Below are 19402 nucleotides of genomic sequence, written 5' to 3'. Positions count from 1 at the left end.
ATCAGCACCAATAGACTACACCTGAAACAACACTCACACAAAATGCTGGTGGAACACAGCAGGCCAGGCAGCATCTATAAGGAGAAGCATAGTCGACGTTTCAGGCCGAGACCCTTTGTCAGGACTGCCTGAGACTGCCTGACAAAGGGTCTCGGCCTGAAACGTTGACAGTGCTTCTCCTTATAGATGCTGCCTGGCCTGCTGTGCTCCACCAGCATTTTGTGTGTGTTTGACTTCCAAGCATCTGCAGATTTCCTCGTGGAGACTACACCAGGAGTCTGTTTTTGATCTTAAAACTATCTTTATTAGAATCGACTTATAATATAGTAACTTAAGCAAGATAAACAAAAGTTAACAGTGTTATGTGTATACATGTGCGTAAATATAAATCCAAAACTATTGAGCTTGGGGAGAACAAGGCTTGGAGTCTTGAGATGGTAAAGTATGAAAGTTCAGTTCAACCACAGAATAGGTGATGAGAGAGATATATGTAATCCAGGGTAAATGTCGAGAGAAGGCAATTATGTCGAATTCCACAGGTTCCATGGTGGTAAAACAAGAGAACAGTCACTGTAGATATTATCTGTCATCCTTCCAAATCCACATAATAATTATCACCCAAAGTGACTTGTCACAAGGCGTATCATCTTCAAGTGAATTACCACACCACACCCAGGCAAGGGTTAACACATCGGTGGTCTTCACATGATACCCCAAATCAGATCCACTCCTATGGATCAAACGAGGTGACAACCACACAGACGATGTATGATGAATCGATAATTAACCCATACTTGCGGGCATAGGAAAATTCCAAACAGTGACCCTTGGCACCTATTTCCCTTGTATCGATCTTTCCATTTTTCCTCCTTCATCTCCGTCTGACTCTGAGTGTCTGTGTCCTCAGTTAAAACTAAACAAGCTGTGAGTGATGTAAACAAGCTGCAAGTCAGACTGATTAAACTTCCTAATCTCTCTCTCTTAAAATGACAGTCCACAGCAAACAAAACCTAGGGATTCATAACAACTGACTGGTGTGCCAGTAGTTGGAATGACTGAGTGAATCCTATCCCACATTCTCAGCAGGTAAATGGCTCCTCTCCAGTGTGAACTTGCTGATGTCTCTGTAGTGTGGAAGAGTGAGTGAATCTCTTCCCACATTCTGAGCAGGTGAATGGCCTCTCTCCAGTGTGAGCTCGCTGATGTTCCAGCAATCTGGATGAGTTATTGAATCTCTTCCCACAGACTAAGCAGATGAACGGCTTCTCCCCAGTGTGAACTCGCTGATGTACCAGTAATCTGGATGACTCAGTGAATCTCTTCCCACAGACTAAGCAGATGAACGGCTTCTCCCCAGTGTGAACTGACTGGTGTCTCTGCAGGGAGCGTGAGTGACTGAACCTCTTCCCACATTCTGAGCAGGGGAATGGCTTCTCTCCAGTGTGAACTGGCAGATGACTCTGCAGGTGGGATGACTGAGTGAATCTCTTCCCGCATTCTGAACAGGTGAACGGTTTCTGCCCAGTGTGAACTCGCTGATGTCTCAGTTGGCTGGATAAAGCACTGAATCCTTTCCCACATTCTGAGCAGGTGAATGGCTTCTCCCCAGTATGAACTCGCTGATGTACCAGTAGGTTGGATAACTCACTGAATCCTTTACCACATTCTGAGCATGTGAATGGCTTCTCCCCAGTGTGAACTCGCTGATGATTCTGTAGGCTAGATGACCGAGTGAATCCCTTCGCACAGACTGAGCAGGTGAATGGCTTCTCCCCAGAGTGAACTCGCTGATGTACCAGTAGGTTGGATAACTCACTGAATCCTTTCCCACATTCTGAGCAGGTGAATGGCTTCTCCCCAGTGTGAACTCGCTGATGTACCAGTAGGTTGGATGACCGAGTGAATCTCTTCCCACAGACTGAGCAGGTGAAGCGCCTCTCTCCAGTGTGAACTCGCTGGGGACTCCGTAGGTTGGATGACTGAGTGAATCTCTTCTCACATTCTGAACAGGTGAACGGCCTCTCCCCAGTGTGAACTCGCTGGGGACTCCGTAGGTTGGATGACTGAGTGAATCCCTTTCCACAGACTGAACAGGTGAATGGCTTCTCCCCAGTGTGAACTCGCTGGTGAGCCATAAGGTCAAATGACTGAGTGAATCTTTTCCCAGAAATTCAGCAGATCACCAGCCTCTACCAGGTGTGGTGTGAACTGACTGGTGTGTCCACAGGTCCAACTGAATCCTTTCTCACACACAGAACAGATGAATGGCCTTGCCCAGTGTGAACTTGCTGATGTACCTTCAATTGTGATAATTGAGTGAATCTATTCCCACTGTCTGAGAAGGTGAACAGCCTTTCTCCTGTGTAAGATGACTGGCTTGCTATTTGGTCAAATGATCAATTGAATCCCTCTCCACAGTCTGAGCAGGAAGGATAGTCGATTGAATCCCTCGCTCCACTTCTTAAATATCCAGACAGAGACAGCAAAACTGGCGTTTTCTGTTTGAGATCCCCGGCGACAAATTCCTTCTCGTTTTTAACCTGTGAAAAGATTTACAAAATCCATCAATGGGTTTAGGACAACATTTCCGATATTACTTGAGTTGCCAAGGTTTGATCTGGTATCACACTGTTACAGTGAGGTTCTACCCAAGTTGGAGAGAGAAATCACCTCCTGACTGGGCAGAGTGCTGGTATCTGGAAGACCATCAAACTCTCCGATGCTCTTCCTGTCTCTATAAGAAGGGGGCATTTCTGCCATCTCCAATCTGTGACCTGGCTCAGTTTGACTCTCTCCATTGGTATTATTCCCTGTTCCTGCTGAGCTGCATGGGTGCCTGGCCCCACAGTAACTGAAACAGTCTCACGCAAATTGTCTTTGTGGATGTGCATCTGGGAATTCTTTTATGTATTATTAACTTAAAGTGCTACAGCTTTAACACCATATAAAAAAATTCCTGCTGAGATGACTGGTTGGTCCGCACAGCTGGTAAAAGGGGTTAGAGTGAATTTTTGTAATATTTCAAGTTCTTGTAGAAAAGTACAACACAGAAACAGGTCCTTTGGGCCATCTGGTCTTGTGCTGAACTATTTAAATTGCCCCTCCCACACTCCTACAATCCAGGTACCTACACAAACTTCCTAAATGTTGAAATCGAGCTCGCGTGCACCACTTGTGCTGGCTGCTCATTCCAAACCTAGATGACCATCTGTGTGCAGAAGTTTCCCCTCATGTTCCCCTTAACATTTCACCTTTCACCCTTAACCCCTGGCCACTGGTTGAAGTCCTACCCAATCTCAGTGGAGAAAGCCAGCTTGCATTTACACTATCTATGCCCCTCTACCACAATCAAATCTCACCTCAATCTTCTACATTCCAAAGAATAAAGTCCTGACCTGTTCAATCTTTCCTTATAACCCAAGTCCTTCAAACTTGACAACAGCCTTGTGAATTTTCTCTGAAATCTTTGAATCTCTTTTAAATCTTTCCTGTCAGTAGGTGACCAAAACATCACACAATACTCCAAATTAGGCCTCTTTTACAAGTCAACATAATATCCATCTATTGTCAGGATTTGGTTCACGAAAGCCAATGGGCTAAAATCTTTCTTTCCGTCACTATCTAACTGTGATACCACTTTCAGTGAATTAAGGACATGTATTCCCAGGTCCCTTTCTTCTACAACACTCCTCCGTGCCCGACCAGTCACTGTGAAAGACCTCCCTTGGTAGGTCAAACCAAAGTGCAACAGCTCACACTGGTCTGAATTAAATTCCATTTTCCATTTCTCAAACCATTTTCCCAGGGGGTCCAGATTGCACTGCAAGCCATGATAGTCTTCCTCGCTGTCCACTACACCACCAGTCTTGGTGGTCATAAATCTGCTAATCCAGTTAACCACACTATCATCCAGATTACTGATATAGATGACAAACCACAACAGATCTAGCACTGATCCCTGTGGAAACCACTAGTCACAGGCCTCCAGTCAGAGAGGCAACCATCTGCTACCACACTCTGGCTTCTGCCAAAGACAGTGTCTCATCCAATTTACTATCTCATCTAGAATGCTAAGTGACTGAACCTTCTTGACCAACCTCCCATATGAGACTGTGTCAAGTGCCTTGCTAACGTCCATGTAGACAACATCCACTGCCTTGTCTTCAGCCACTTTCCTGATAACTTCCTCAAGAGACTCTGTAAGACTGGTTAGACATGACCTACCATGCAAAAAGCCATGCTGTCTATCCTTAATCAGTCCACATCTAGCCAAATACTTATATTTCCGGTTCCTGCACATAAGTTCCAGTAACTTCCCCACTATTCACTACTAGTCACCACTCCGTGGGTTTGGAGATTTCCCTTGAATTTCATAGAATGATAGAAATCTATAGCACATTACAGACCCTTTGGCCCACAGTGCTGTGCCGACTATGTAACTTACTCTAGAAGCTGCCGGGAGTTTCCCTAGCGCATAGTCCCCTATGTTTCTGAGCTCCATGTAACTATCTAAGAGAGTGTTAAAAGTCCCTGTTGTATCCGCCTCGACAACCGCTGCTGGCAGTGCATTCGACACATCCAACACACTCTGTGTAAAAAACCTACCCCTGACATCCCCTCCGCATATATTTCCAAGCACCTTAAAACTATGCCCCATCCTGTTAGCCATGTTAACACTGGGAAAAAATCCTCTGGCTATCCACACACTCAATGCCCCTCATCATCTTATACACCTAAAAAAGGCTCCAAACATAAACAAGGAAATTTTACATTGCTCTGAGGATTTGTTAGAAGTAAACAAAATTATGAGGGTATAGATAGGGTAAATGCAAGCAGCTTTTTCCACTGAGGTTGGGTGGGATGACAACCAGAGGTCATGGGTAAGTGGGGAAGGTGAAAGTTTAATGGGAACATTTGGAAAAGTTCTTTGCTGAAATGGTCGTGAGAGTGCAGAATGAGATGTCAGCACTAGTGGAGAATATGAGCTCGATTTCACCATTAAGAGAAGTTTGACAGGTACCTGGATGGTAGGGGTACGGAGGGTGATGATCCCGGTGCAGGTATTTGCATTAGAGAGATTAAATGTTTTTGGCATTGACTAGATGGGCCAAATAGCCTGTTTCTGTACTGAACTTCTCCATGTTTCTGTGACAGAGAAGCTGGCCAAACTTGTTTGGAAGGGAAAAGGTAGGAGTGACAATGGAGCAGCAATGGCTGGAGTTTCTGGGAGCAATTCGAGAGCTGAGTAATCGATACATCCCAAAGACGTGGAAGCATTGGAATGGCAGCAGGGCACAACGTGGGTTAAATGAGAAACCAAAACCAACATAAAAGCAGAGGAGAGGGCAAACAAAAGAGCAAAAGACCATTAGGAAGCTTTTAGAATCCAACAGAAGACAACTAAAGGAAACTCAAATGAGTTTGGGAGTGGAATTATGAAATGGCTGTCATTAATGAGTTCTGGTTGCACCCAACAGTCCGCAGCATTTAGAGGAACGAGATATCCAGGGCCTCAATATCTCTTGAAAACCAAGATTCCCTGCACTCGTTACCATTCAACTTTTATTTTGTCAGACACATACAAACTCTACACCCTTAAAATTTCACTTCTGAAGAACTCCCACTTACCAAGTACTCCTTTGCTAAAAAACATCCTGTCCCAATTAACGCTTGTCAAATCCTTGCAAATATCATAAAAAAATTGGCCTTTCTCCAATTTAGAATCTCAAGAGAGGTCTAGGCCTCTGCTTTTCTGTATTTACTTGGAATCTCATGATCAGTAGATACAAAGTGTTCCCATACACTAATTTCTGTCACTAGCCCTAGATCACTTCCCAATAGCTTATTGCACACTTCTACATAGGGAATTTTACATACTGATTAAGGTAGATTTGATAAGCTCTACCCCATCTAGTCCTTTTACAGCCTAGGATTCCAGTCAATAAACGGAAAGTTAAAATCATTCACTTTATCAACCTTTGTTTCTTGGCATAGTCCGCAATCTCTCTACAGATTTGTTCCTTGAAATCCATCAGACTGTTGGGCGCAAGCAAGTCCAAGTAATGACTACAATATCATAATTTCATGTCCTGAGGTCTGAATGACATCTGTTTGATGTCAAAAAAAGAACCTTGCCCTCAATGTCACTGAAACAAAGGAGCTTGCTGTAGACTACAGGAGAAATGGAGACAGGCTGACCCAGGATCTGGGGCTGAGAGGGTGAACAGCTTTAAGTTCCCTGGCACACACAACACTGAGGATCTCACCGGGTCTGTACATACTGGCTGTGTGGTGAAAAAGGCACAACAGCACCACTTTCACCGCAGGCGGTTCAGGAAGTGTGGGACGGGGCCCCAAATACTAACAACTTTCTACAGGGGCACAATTGAGAGCATCCTGACTGGCTGCATGACTGCCTGGTATGGGTGCTGTACTTCACTCAGTTGCAGGACTCTGCAGAGAGTGGTGCAGACAGCCCAGCGCATATGTAGATGTGAACTTCTCACTATTCAGGACATTGACAAAAACAGGTGTGTAAAAAGGGCCACTGTGTAAAAAGGATCATTGGGGACCAGAGTCACCCCAACCACAAACTGTTCCAGCTGCTACCATCTGGGAAACGGTAGCACAGCCTGAAAGCCCGGATCAACAGGCCCAGGGACAGCTTCTTCCACCAGGCCCTCTGATTGATTAATTCATGCTGATACAATTGTACTTTTATTTATCCTGACTGTCCTGTTGTACATACTATTTATTATAAACTATTATTAATTTCACATTGCACATTTAGACAGAGACGTAACATAAAGATTTCTGCAACTCATGTATGAAGAATGTAAGTAATAAAGTCAATTCGATTCAATTCACCCTCTCCACTATCTATTCTGTCATTCTGGCTCCAATCCTCCCTGCAACTTTAGTTTAACCACCCACCCCACAGGGGAGCACTAGCAAACCTTGCCACTAGGATATTCGTCCCTTTCTACTTCTGTTCCACTAACTAACAAATCCCCTATCACCCCTTTGACTTTCCTCTGCCAGGTAATTCCCCCCAACAGTTTCTAAAGTGTCCACCTGTTGTTGTGTCGGATAGCAACAAGAGTACTCGGCGATGGCTATTTAACCTCATTCCCCTTCCTGACTCTCACCCAGTTTCCTGTGTCCTGCACCCTGGGTACAACTCACCTCTCTGCACATCATACCTATCACACCCTCTGACGCTTGGATGATGCGGAATTCATCCATTTCCAGCTCCAACTCCTTAAAGTGCAGCTGGATATACACCTTCTACGTGAGGGCGTCAGGGACACTGGAGGTCTCCCCACCTTCCCACCAATATCCCCTCTAATTTGTAATGACCAGTGTGTGCAAAAACCTTGTACTGTACAATTTTTACCCAGTGACAACAACATGTGCAAACTGAATTTTATATAGAGAGGTATTCATTTCAACAGCGAGCAAATCACTGTCAGTAAGAACTTTAATCTCCTCCGCTTGAGTCTTGATTGAGTTCATCTGCACTCTCACACAACCTATGTAACAGGTTAATGAAGGATTTACTCGCCGCTGCTTTTGCAAACCACCTATTTGTGATTTTCTTGCTAAATGATGCTTTCAATTTCAGATTTCCAAATATCACTCCACTTCTTCCCACTTGAAAATTCTCCAGCAACTCTTGCATCACCACAATACACACAGTATTGTACATAAGTATTTCCCCTGAAGTCTCACCCAGGTGACTGAAAGTGGTGAACTCAGTGATGGTAATGCCAAGGAATACTGCCTTTAAGGGTGGTAGTCTGTCTCCCTGGAGTCTGGCACATTTGTGATGTGAAAGCTACTCGTTGGCCAGGGCAAAGGTGTTTGATATCATTATGTAGCCAGACAGAATTGGTTCTGTCTGGCTACATGTTCTCACTGGTAGAAAAATGCAGACCGAGAGGAGGTAGAACAAGCAACACACACAAAATGCTGGAGGAACTCAGCAGGCCAGGCAGTATCTATGGAAAAGAGTACTAATGCTGAATTCCTCCAGCAATTTGTGTGTGTAGCTTGGATTTCCAGCATCTGCAGAATTCCTCTTTGTGATTGGAGGTAGAACAAAGATGATTTTCTCAACTGGTGATGTAAAAGATTTTAGAGCCATAGAATAGAACACTGCAGCACAGTACAAGCCCTTCAGCCCTCCATGTTGTGCCAACCCATATAAACCTTAAAAAAAAGAACTAAACCCACACTACCCCGTAACCCTCCATTTTTCTTTCATCCATGTGCCTGTCCAAGAGGATGTTAAATACCCCTAATGTTTTAGCCTCCACCACCATCCCTGGCAAGTCATTCCAGTCACTCACAACCCTCTGTGAAAAAAAAAACTTACCCCTGATGTCTCCCCTAAACTTCCCTCCCTTAATTTTATACATATGCCCTCTGGTGTTTGCTGTTGGTGCCCTGGGAAACGGGTACTGACTATCCACCCTGTCTATGCCTCTCGTAATCTTTTAGCCCTCTATCAAGTTCTTGACCAGGCATGGTCAAACTACGGCCCACGGGCCATATGCGGCCCGTTAAGCTTTTTAATCCGGCCCGCAGAACTTGATGAAATTATATTAATAAACCTTGTTAACGTCTTTTCCCCGCAATTCTGGCGTTTTCCCAATAGATGACGCACTCTATATACATTGACCTTTGTTGAGGTGCAGCGTATTACTCCACATTTGCGCTTTACTCTTTGTTCGGCTCGACCTATTTGTGTGAACAGGTGTTCAGCGTCATGAACATCAACAAAGCCAGCCACAGATCCAAGTTAACTGACCAACCCCTCAGATCCATCCTGAGAATCGCCACAACAATACTAAATCCAGACTTTGATGCGCTGGCTAAAAAGGGAGACCAACAACACTGTTCCCACTGAAATTAAAAATAAGTTTCTTCGTTGTGTTATGTAAAAAATGCATTTGAAAATATTTTTTTCAATAAGCCTTACATGTTACATGTCATTGCTGTTAAGTGATGGACACGAGTAGTGCGCAGGTGCACGTACGTTCTCAAAATAAAAAATGCGCTCCAGATCAAATAACGCGCTCCGCATACTGGCACGCTGGCATTGTTCTGTCTTTGTGCTGGTCGTTGTTGAGTTTTGGCACAGGGGACTATTGAATAAGAAGGAGGAGGACAAGTAGACCTGCATCTCCTACCGGTTTTGAAATAAAGACAGTCAGGAGGAGAGTGATGATGATAATATCTTGAAGGATAACAGAATTTTCAGTGCTTTAAAATAATAACTGTTACTATTTTAAAAAGCTGTATTTTATTCATTTAATTTTCAGTGTTTTAAAAGTCATTTCAATAAATAGCTAAATACCATGGGACTTCAAAGACAGATATTTTGTTGTAATGCATTTGTTCATTTTCAATTGAAATTAAAGCACATGTTTTCTACATATCCCATGATATTTTATTTTCTCTTATGAGGTGTATTACCAAAACACTCCGTCCATCTGCTCCTGGTCTGGCCCCCCTGTCAAATTTTAGAACCCTTTGTGGCCCACATGTCAAAAAGTTTGCCCACCCCTGTTCTAGACCTTTCATATTATTTCACATTTCATAAAGATTGAAACAGAATAGGCTGAAACACACTGTTCAAAAGTGCTGGCGTTCAATCCACTTGGTGCATTGACTCATTACATTTTTTGGGTGTATGTTTGTCAGAAACACATCCAACAGATTTCCCATCAGAAGTGCAGGAAAATTCTGGACCTGATTTCAAATGAACCACTGAGCACTCTGAAAAAAAGGTGCGGCAGAGGCCGATTTCTCCCTTGTGCTTTTATTTTTAGTGTGAACTATGTGACATTGATGGTGATTAATGATCATTACTTTCAGGCGACAGCCCTCCAAACATGTGACGAACCACAGTAAAACTTAGTGAACCTGCCATGGTTGGGTCTTGGGTGTCGGACCAGCAGATTTTCTGTATTATTAGATGTTCTCATATTAATACATCATACCTCACTTCCAAATCACTGTTTTTAGACATCACATTACAGAATGATGCGTTCCACATAACCTGCAAGTTTAAAAGAAGCTCAGAAAATAAGGTCAAAGTAAGTTTCAAAGGCATCTCGGAAACAGAAACGTGCAAGTTTAAAGGGAGCAGAGATACCTGACTGACCTGCTTGAGGTGTTGAGCTACCTAAAATGCATTCTTGAACGTATAATGTAGATTTAAAGCATTAATTGGATTTAAATTATTTTATTAAATTAACATTATCTTGGATCTCTTAATGGTAATTCACATTTAATGTAGGATCAACCTTTCTGCATTTGGATAACTACAATCTTTGTTCTTTTCTTTCGAAAAATGCAGTCACATCATAACACTATTCAAACTTCAGACCAAAAGTCTTCTTTTTCCCCCTTCTATTTTTTCCCAGGAAAAAAATACTATAAACTTTTTGCTATTTAAAATTGGTAACATTTATCAATTCATGCTGTTGTTTAAAATTAAATTGCTTAACTCCCTGAAGCAAACTTGCAAGTTCACTAGCTAATAAAGAATTGAACAAAGAGGATTGTATATTTTACGCACAAAGCAGCATAATATCAATGCTCTTACATCATAAATTGGGAGACAAATGTACACATCCCAACCTTATTAGGTATTTGTACTCAAGTTTTCCCACAGATGGTGAACTGCTAATCTTGGCTGGTTCATCAGGCACAGCATGGAGTAGATCTGAAGGGAGCTGGAGTGGTTTGTGTATTTGCAGCAGTGCTGGGAGGAAAAATCAGCATGAATGATGAATGTCTTTAATGTCCCTTCCTATAAAATGCTCGACAGATGGTTCACACTTATTTGACCTTGAGCTTTTTTTTAAAAACCATATTACACTTTAGTCAGGATTACTTAGAATTTCAACATCTCTCTTCCAGTGAAAATAATAAGTGGGAAGGGGTATAATTTAAAGATCCTATATATTCAGTTTAATCCACCCCGTTCTAATGAAATGTTTATTCAGTTATTTATGCTATTGACAAGGCTCTGAATAAAGCAAATGAGGACCAATAGGTGTGATCCATTCTTACCAGTTCAATGGCATAATTTTAAACTCACTTCTCCAAGATTTCACATTTAGGAGCAGAATCACAAGAAGAGGTGGCAAATGACCAGGGAAAGCTTCACACAGAATCACAGAATAATTATTATAAAATTATTGTTGGCATGAAAGGAGATCATCAACCAGAACTATCCTCTCAATTCCAATCCTTTTCTCTTGCTCTGCATCACTCAAAAATTCACTCTCATTTCCTTTCCAATTCTATTTGAAAGTACTGTCTTAGTCTTCGACAGTACTGTCCTGTGGATATCCAGTAACTGTGCTCTGGAAGTCCAATCCAAAGTAGAATCTTTGCTAATCTACAATACTAGCACTGTACCTCCCCATACTTTATCCCTATTTTCTAATCACAGGAAAGACTAAGTACTAATTTAAAACAAAGGCTAAGATTTAAACTTTCATCTTATGGTGATGATCATCTAATGTTATACTGCTATATATAAATAAAAGGGGTGATAGATAAGTTTGTGGCCTAAGGTAGAAGGAGACAATTTTAGAAAATCCAGCACATCTATTTTTCAGCATAGTCCACTCCTACATTTACACACTTAGTCCAGCGGTCGTGTAACATACGAATCTTGGACCTCCAGAGAGTGTCCACAGACGGGTTTTGTTCCCTTTCTCCGAGTTCCTAATCCTTGCATTTAGATAGCTGGAGCTCAGCTCTGTCTGAGAGATCCATCGGTTCCCATTCCCTCATCAGCCGGGAGCTCCCCGGGCTCCGTGTACGGATCGTGGGGCTGATAGAGAGGGAAGAGGGCAGGACTGTCCCGGGGTTGCTGGTCACGGTGTCCGAAATTCAGAGGAATTATCCCGAAGTCGGTGTTTAAGATAAAAACACGGAGAATCGCTCTTACCTGCAACCGACATTTTCAAGGCCTCGTGTGCTGCGCGCATGCGTGATACTCGGGGATGTCATCAGCCTGACGCTTGCGCAGTTCATCAGTGCTTCAGCGCCTGATAAGATTTATTCGCGCAGGCCCTTTTGGGTAATACCGGTGCCATTAAACAGTTCTTGAAGTACCGGTTCAATGTCCATATCTCATTTTTTTTCGGGTATATAGAAAAAGTCTGCAGCTTTTTTAACGCAGGAAGCGGCTCACATGAGCAATATACTCAATATCAACGTGTATTTAATGCCAAAGTAAAATGTGGATATAAAACACAAGAGATTCTGCAGTGGCTGGACATACAGAGACGCGCACACACACAAAATGCTGGAGGAGCTCTGCAGTTCAGGTAGCAACTAAGCAGGGGAGTCCACAGTCTAGGCATGCTGAAGAGGCTCGGTCTAAAAGTTGTTTATTTATTCCTTTCCACAATTGCTGCCTGATCTTTTGATTCCCACTCGTATTTTGCAGAAACTAACCATCTTTTTTTTCGGTCAACCAGTTTCCAAATTTTTCTGATCTTCCCTTTGTAGCCATATCCTGCTGGTCTGATTCCTCCTCCTCCTCGTAAACTCCAGACCCCATCTCTGTCTGGAGCCCCAAAGCCTGACTCAGGCTGGCAACTCTTTGGTTTCTGACTCTGCTCCATCGAAGATTCACTCGCTAGTCTGCTGTCAGACTTTAGAGGTGCGTTGTGTTACGAGACCGCAGGTTCGTTTACTGTGAGTGTCGCTTTGAGTGCCTGAGTGAGGCGGGTCTGTGACGTCACACAGGCGCTGCAGCAGAGACAGAGAGACAGAGGGGGGAGGAGAGGGAGGGGGGAGAGAGAGATAGAGGGAGACGAAGAGAGGAAGAGTGAGAGAGACTTCAGCTTGTCACTGCTATGCCCAAAAGATTGGGTTGATCATCGGCACGCAGTGCACAACGGATGTGTGACTGTCACTTCGTATCATCCATATGTGTGGATTTCCCTTACCCGGAATCGGGGTGTTTTGTGGTAACCACCCGAAGACGATATTCTTGTGACTGTCACCTGGTGATATTTCTAAGTGTATTTCGGAACTAATCGACGGATAAGATCTTCGGCCACTGTTATTCCGTTCACCCAGCGTGGAATGTGTGTGGAATTCTTCGTAATTGCCTTCTCTCTACATCTTCGTGTGGATTTACAAATCTCTCCTCTCACTCACTTGTTCCGTAGATTACTGAACTTTCCCACTTTACCATCTTAAGACTTTAAGCATTGTTTCCCAAGTTTGATAGTTTGGAATACGTACAACACCGTTAATTGCTGTTTATTTCGTTCAATCTTTTAGATTTGGAGTAGATACTAATGAAGAGAGTGGTTTTAACATCGAAACCTGACTCCGTTAGTGATCTATTGCTGCTGGTACATAACAATTGCAACAACCCGGCTGTCTGAAGCACAGTCCTTTAAAATAGGTGAAAATGACACAAAACATTGAAAAGAGCGGAGAAGAAGGAGTTTAACCAACTTCGTCCGGAGCCCTGAACAACGTCACAACCACAGTGAGCTCATCGTCTTGTTCAGCCCGGAGAAAATCATGCAGGAAATTCATGCAGGTGTCTAAGATGATGAGAGGCATTGGTCGTGTGGATAGCCAGAGGCTTTTTCCCAGGGCAGAAACGGCTAACACGAGGGGGAATAGGTTTAAGCTGCTTGGAAGTAGGTACAGAGGAGATGTCAGAGCTAAGGTTTTAAAGCAAAGAGTGGTGTGTTTGTGTAGAATGCATTGCCAGCGATGGTGGCAGAAGCGAATACAATAGAGTATTTTAAGAGTCTCTTAGATAGGTACACGGAGCTTAGGAAAATAAGTGGCTATGCGGTAGGGTAATTTTAAAGCAGTTTCTAGTGTAAGTTACATGGTCGGCGCAACATTGTGGGCCAAAGCGTCTGTAATGTGTTGTAGATTTCTATGATTCTCTGAAATTCAAGAGAAATCTCCTATCCCACGGAGCGGTGACTAGTTGTAACCTGTCATCACAGGGAGAGTGAGAGGGGAACGCCAGGGGTAGATTTTAATATACTGATATGGAACAGAAACATGGTCAGGGACCAGATGGACAGAGTGGCCACTCTAGTGTACATTGTGAGTGTGTTAGAGACGATAAGAACCTGAGACACGGGATTTGATACAGAGCTGATTTATCTTTCACAGCTCCACAATATTAAACACCAGTCTAGTTTAAGGCTAACATCAGCAGAACCGACTCCTCCAATGCTCAGTGACCAGGGTTCAGTCCTGGGTGCGATGAGCAGCCGCAAGAACTGCAGAATCTGACAGTGACAGTCCCTCATGAACCTGCAGCTGCCTTCAGTCACCGTGATGGTTAAACATTTAACACGGAGCTGATTTGAACTTCCTCCCTGATGTGAAGTTGCTGCTGTTGCAGCAGCTGGGATGATTGAGTAAAACTCTTTGCTCACTCCGGACAGAAATGTGGCCTCTATTTATTGTGAACTCACCGGAGCATCACAAGGTGGGTTAACTGAATGAGTCTCTTCGCACACACGGAGCAGGTGAACGGCCGCTTCCCAGTGCGAAGCTGTTGGTGAATCTGCGATGGCCGACTGAATCCCTTCCAAAATGAGATCCAGGGAATGATATCTCACTGCTCGGAACGTCATGGCGATGTATCCAATCAGATCACGGACATGGACACGTGTTCGGGCTCTCCTTGTAGCGAGTGGGGCGCTGTCTTCTCCAGCATCTCCGCCTCCACATTCAAGGATCGGCGACATTCAAGCGCTGGTGAACTGACAGATACAGCGGCACTAACGAGCTGTCGTGTTTGTGAGTCCCAGCATAAAAGTCGTTCAGAGAGAAAAATCAAACTCCCACTCCAACCCCAGCTTAAAAAAAGAACGGCATCCCGATCATCAATCTACAAACCCCACCCCTCTGGACAAAAGGGAACAATAACATCGAGCCCCCCACCCCCCCAAAGGAAACAACCCTACCCCGCACAACAGCGGAGGAGCCGATGTCACCAGGGTAGCTGAAATCTGGAACTCACTGCCCGAGGTGGTGGTCCCTTCACAACATTTACGAAGAGGATGAGCATTGAAACTGCCGAGATACAGTCGGCTGTGAACCAAGTGCTGATGAATGGGACCCGTGTAGACAGTGAGTGGATGGTCAGAACAGGTATGGCCGGCCAAAGGCCTGTTTCCGTGCTGTGTGATCCACCCCTCCGGACATGCTAAATTACCGATGGTGGCACCGCAAGGCATTGATTTCAAAACTCCACACCCCTCTCCAACCTGAAATAAACCAGACTGCACCCCTTTCTCACCTCTGGGAATATCTGTTTCTGTCAAAGTAGCATAGAGATTGGTCACTTCTGCTAAACAACTGGCAACTGATGAAGTTCCTGTGTCTTCTTGCATTAATGTTGCTTCCTTACAGCAAAACTAACCCTCTCACTGTGTCAGAATCAGTGATTAAATCAGACCCCAAACACTGTGCTTTCATCCCTGCACGTTATAACTGGAACCATCTCACTGAGGTCTGATGGAGACATAGGATCACATCTCCTCTGCTTCTGACGTTTCAAATACCCTCAGAATGGTTTTCTGATTCAGTCTGAAGGTTGTGGTACATTCAGCTCGTCATCAGACCTGAAAAATCATGTCTTCCCGCAGCTGGTTCCACCTGTTGGTGTGTCCTCTTTCGTCCACCTCCAGGGAAGCTGCATCTCCACACAGACTCCTCACTTGAGAATACACACAGTGTATTCTGTTGACTAATATGTGTGTGGACCCCGCTGGCAATTCTGGTGTTGTGACCCGAATCGAGACAAACACCACGCTGCCCACTCCACCAACAACACGGCACAGCCGGACACATAACAGGGGACTTTACATCCCACAACACTGGATTCAGTGATGAAACCCGTCATTAATGTTGTTGTCCCACTGAAAAGTCCATTAAGGTGCTTTTAAATGCCAGCGCTCTCCCACAGGTGACGTCAGACACAGTTCCCACGCGCCTGACGTCACACACGGGCTCCCCACACCGGGATCTGCCCTCACGTGCGCGGTGTCTTACGTCACCCACGCGCTGCTGTGCTCGAGCTTTATCGGTTTAACGGCTGGGCTAATAATCACGTGACCAGCCCCTCCCCCACCGCTGTCAACAGAGGATTCAGGAGCTACGCTATTCCCATTGGTGCGAAGCGATGTCAATCACTGGTTACAACCAGTGGCGGAGGCGGACAAGCCGAGTGGGCGTTACCCCGCTGAGTCCGTCTCCCACTCGAGCGCCGACCGCCTCCTCAGAGCGGAGAAAACCTCAAAGTAAATGTCCGCTTTCTGATTTATTTCCATTTCCCTCCGAGGGAAGTTGGGGCGTTTGTGAAGCGTCTCCTGCGGCCGGAGTCTGATGTATCGCTGAGAGGTCGGAGGAGACCGCTCGGCCCGTCGGTTCGATGCCGGTTCCCCGGGGAGGGAGGGAGGGAGGGATTTTATTGAAAGGATGAAGATGGTGAGAGAGGGGCGGACAGGATGTTTGTCCCGTTGGGGACAGGAGGGGCTCATCTGTGGAAATGTCTGAGCCCACGGTGGTGCCGAGTAGAAGGATTCACCACATTGGGGACACCAGCCCTGCAAGCGGGGCCGATGGTCCGGGCAAAGTGACAATTATTTGTGCTTTGTTGAGATTGTACCTGGAATATGGTGTAAAATCCCGCTCCCCATACTGACACGGGTTATACAGACCAAAGAACAAACTGCCGGAGGAAATCAGCGGGTCGGGCAGCATCTGTGGAGGGAAATGGACCGTCAACATTTCGGGCCGAGACCCTCCCTCTGGACTGAGAGTGGACGGGAAATAGTCAGAGAAAAGAGGTGAGGGGTGGGGATGGGGCAAGAGCCAGGGAGTGAGAGGTGGATCCAGGTGAGGGGGAGGTGGGAAGGTGGAAATAGTGACAGGGGTGGGAGGTGAGTGGTTGGGGCAACACGAGGCTGCAGAAGATGGAAATTAATTCCATAGAGGATTAACAAAGTGGTTAGAGAGTATTTATTATAGAGAGTGCAATGAAGATTCACCAGACTGATCCCTGGAGTGGTGGGTCATCATATGAAGAAAAATGAAATGTAATACCCCTTTCAATTGGAGAATCGAGGACTGAGAAGTGAACACTGAAATGCACAACATCATTACCGGTTGAACCAGGGATCACAGTCTCTGAAACAGGGGTGGACTACCCGGGACTGAAATGAGGGGAAATGTCTCCACTCCGAGGGTGGTGAATGTCTGTAAATCCCCACCACAGAGGGCAGTGAAGATTCAGTGATCGTCCCCACGTAAAACAGAGGCTGACTCATGTGTGGAGACCGAAGGGGTGGAGGAAATGAGGACTGGGCAGGAACGTGTGGCTGAGATTGGAGAGCAGCCGCCACCTTGCTGATGGTTAGAGGGGCTGAATGGCCTCTTCCTGCTGTTTCTCACTTGATGTTTCAGAGTTCCTGTCCAGCAAGGCTCTGGAGGAATGTAAATAGAAATTAGAGTTTATAAACATAGAACTGATTTAAATGAAACGTGAACATTTCCTGTTTGGGTCTGAATTATGTTTTGGACCTGGTTGGGAATTGAACCAGTGACTCTGTGACCTGGAGATGGAGGGAAAAGGATCGGGGAAGATATGATGTGGAAAAATAATCATGTATCTGGGGTAAATATGGAATAATGTGGGGAATGCGGTGGATGGGTTTGGCAGCGTGTGAGGGGCGAGGAGCAGAGCCACCGGTTCAGGAGGGAGTCCCTCCACCCGTCAACTGATCCCGTTTCCTGTTCATGTTGTTCCGCAGATCTGCAGCATCTGCGGGTCACTGTTCTACGTGTACGTGTAGCTTCACCTTTCACCCGTTCAGACAAGTCAGTGAGATCCGGATCTGTCACGTCCTCTCGTTGTGGGTGGACAATGTTTATTTCTCTGCAACACTTTCTGTTGTTTCATTCCACTGTTTTGTGGTGCTGAAGTGCAGCCAATGTTTCTGGGTGTCTGACCCGTTTATGTGAGAATTTAGCCTTTTGTATTTATCTGCGCTTCTCATAAATGTGTAAAGTTTAGTTCAGCTTCACTTCAGAATTTCCAAAGCAACACCCAGTCAGTCAAATTGCTCCACACAATTAAAATAGCTTATTGCATTTTTTTCCATTTTTGTACTATATATATGTATATTCATATTTTAAATCACAATTGTTAAAATCTATTGTTCTGAATTATTTTCTACTGCTGCCGCAGGGACAACGAATTTCATGACACATGTCGGTGCTATTAAACCGGATTCTGATGGGAGACCCACCACCCTGATCCCAGGTACCACAGATCGTGATGTGAGATTGAAGCATTTTCCATATATTTGCATTCCTCAGAAATGACAACAGTTCAGTTTCCTTCTGAGCTTTCAGAGCAGAAGCTCAGTCTGTTTAATATTTCCACACAATTAAAATGGGAAATTTGTTTATTATCATCATGTACTGAGCTACAGTGAAAATCTTGCCTGACGTACCATCCACACAGATGGATACATTCCAACAGTACATTGAGCTGATATACAACAAAATAATCACTGTAACAAAGCATTATGGCTGCAGAGAAAGTGCAGTGCAGATAGACAAATGGTGCAGGGTCACGTCCAGTTACATTGTGAGGTTGAGTCCATTTTATCATTCATTTGGCTTATAGCTGTAGACAGGAAGCCATACTTCAGCCTGGTGTTACGCACTTTAAGGGTTTTGTATCTCTTCCCCGATGGGGGAGCGGGCTTGCAGCAAGAATGTCCAGGTTATGAGGTTATTTGTGTACATGGCCTGCTTTTCCGAGGGAGTGGAAATGTAGGAAGAGTCCATGGAGTGGAGGCTTGTTTCTCTGATGTTCTCTGCTCTCCAAAGTTCTCTGCCGTTCCTTGCAGTCATGGGCAGAGCAGTAGCCATACGAAGGCGCGAAGTATCGACAAGGAGCTCAGAGACCTTCACCCTGCCTTGTGTAGCTGGATCCTGGACTTCCTGTCAGATCTCCGGCAGGTAGTAAGAGTGGGCTCCATCTCCTTTGTCTCTCTGACCCTCAGCACACATACCCCACAGGGTTGTCACTTTGGACCCCTCCTTTACTCCTTTACTCTTTGTGCACCCATGTTGCCACCCACAGCTCCAATCTGCTAATTCAATTTTGCTGACAACAGTACATTGATTGGCCTCATCTCAAATACTGATAACAATCAATCAAATGCCTTCTGACAAGGGTCGGTCCAAACAAACTTTTCACGCTTCTTCAGGAGATTGGTCAGAGGAAGAGCAATCGCAGCAGAGTTCTTACGATAATATCTATCCATTCCCAGAAACCTTCTAAGTGCCTTCTCAGCAGTCA

At 44.8% G+C, this 19402-nt stretch overlaps 1 protein-coding gene across 2 annotated transcripts in view; it reads right to left on the bottom strand.

Annotated features, from left to right (window-relative positions):
* Positions 1 to 212: 212 nt before the first annotated feature.
* The window catches only part of LOC132388057 (gastrula zinc finger protein XlCGF8.2DB-like), a 32640-nt gene continuing 13450 nt past the window's right edge, over positions 213 to 19402 (bottom strand). Inside the window, exons 1-2 of one of the 2 annotated variants that reach the window (XM_059960416.1) lie at positions 11975 to 12074; positions 213 to 2540 (exon numbers count right to left, since the gene is read on the bottom strand). In XM_059960416.1, the coding sequence (XP_059816399.1) occupies positions 1080 to 2135 (1056 nt within the window). In that variant the 5' untranslated portion in view covers positions 2136 to 2540; positions 11975 to 12074 and the 3' untranslated portion in view covers positions 213 to 1079. Of the gene's footprint in view, positions 2541 to 11974; positions 12075 to 19402 lie in introns of those variants that run through there. The other variant, XM_059960417.1, reaches the window with a different exon arrangement.

The sequence above is a fragment of the Hypanus sabinus genome, unplaced genomic scaffold (genome assembly GCF_030144855.1).
Source record: "Hypanus sabinus isolate sHypSab1 unplaced genomic scaffold, sHypSab1.hap1 scaffold_259, whole genome shotgun sequence".
Classification (NCBI taxonomy): Eukaryota; Metazoa; Chordata; class Chondrichthyes; order Myliobatiformes; family Dasyatidae; genus Hypanus; species Hypanus sabinus.
Note: the sequence above shows the minus strand (reverse complement) of the source record. Positions and strands in the feature narration are given on the sequence as shown.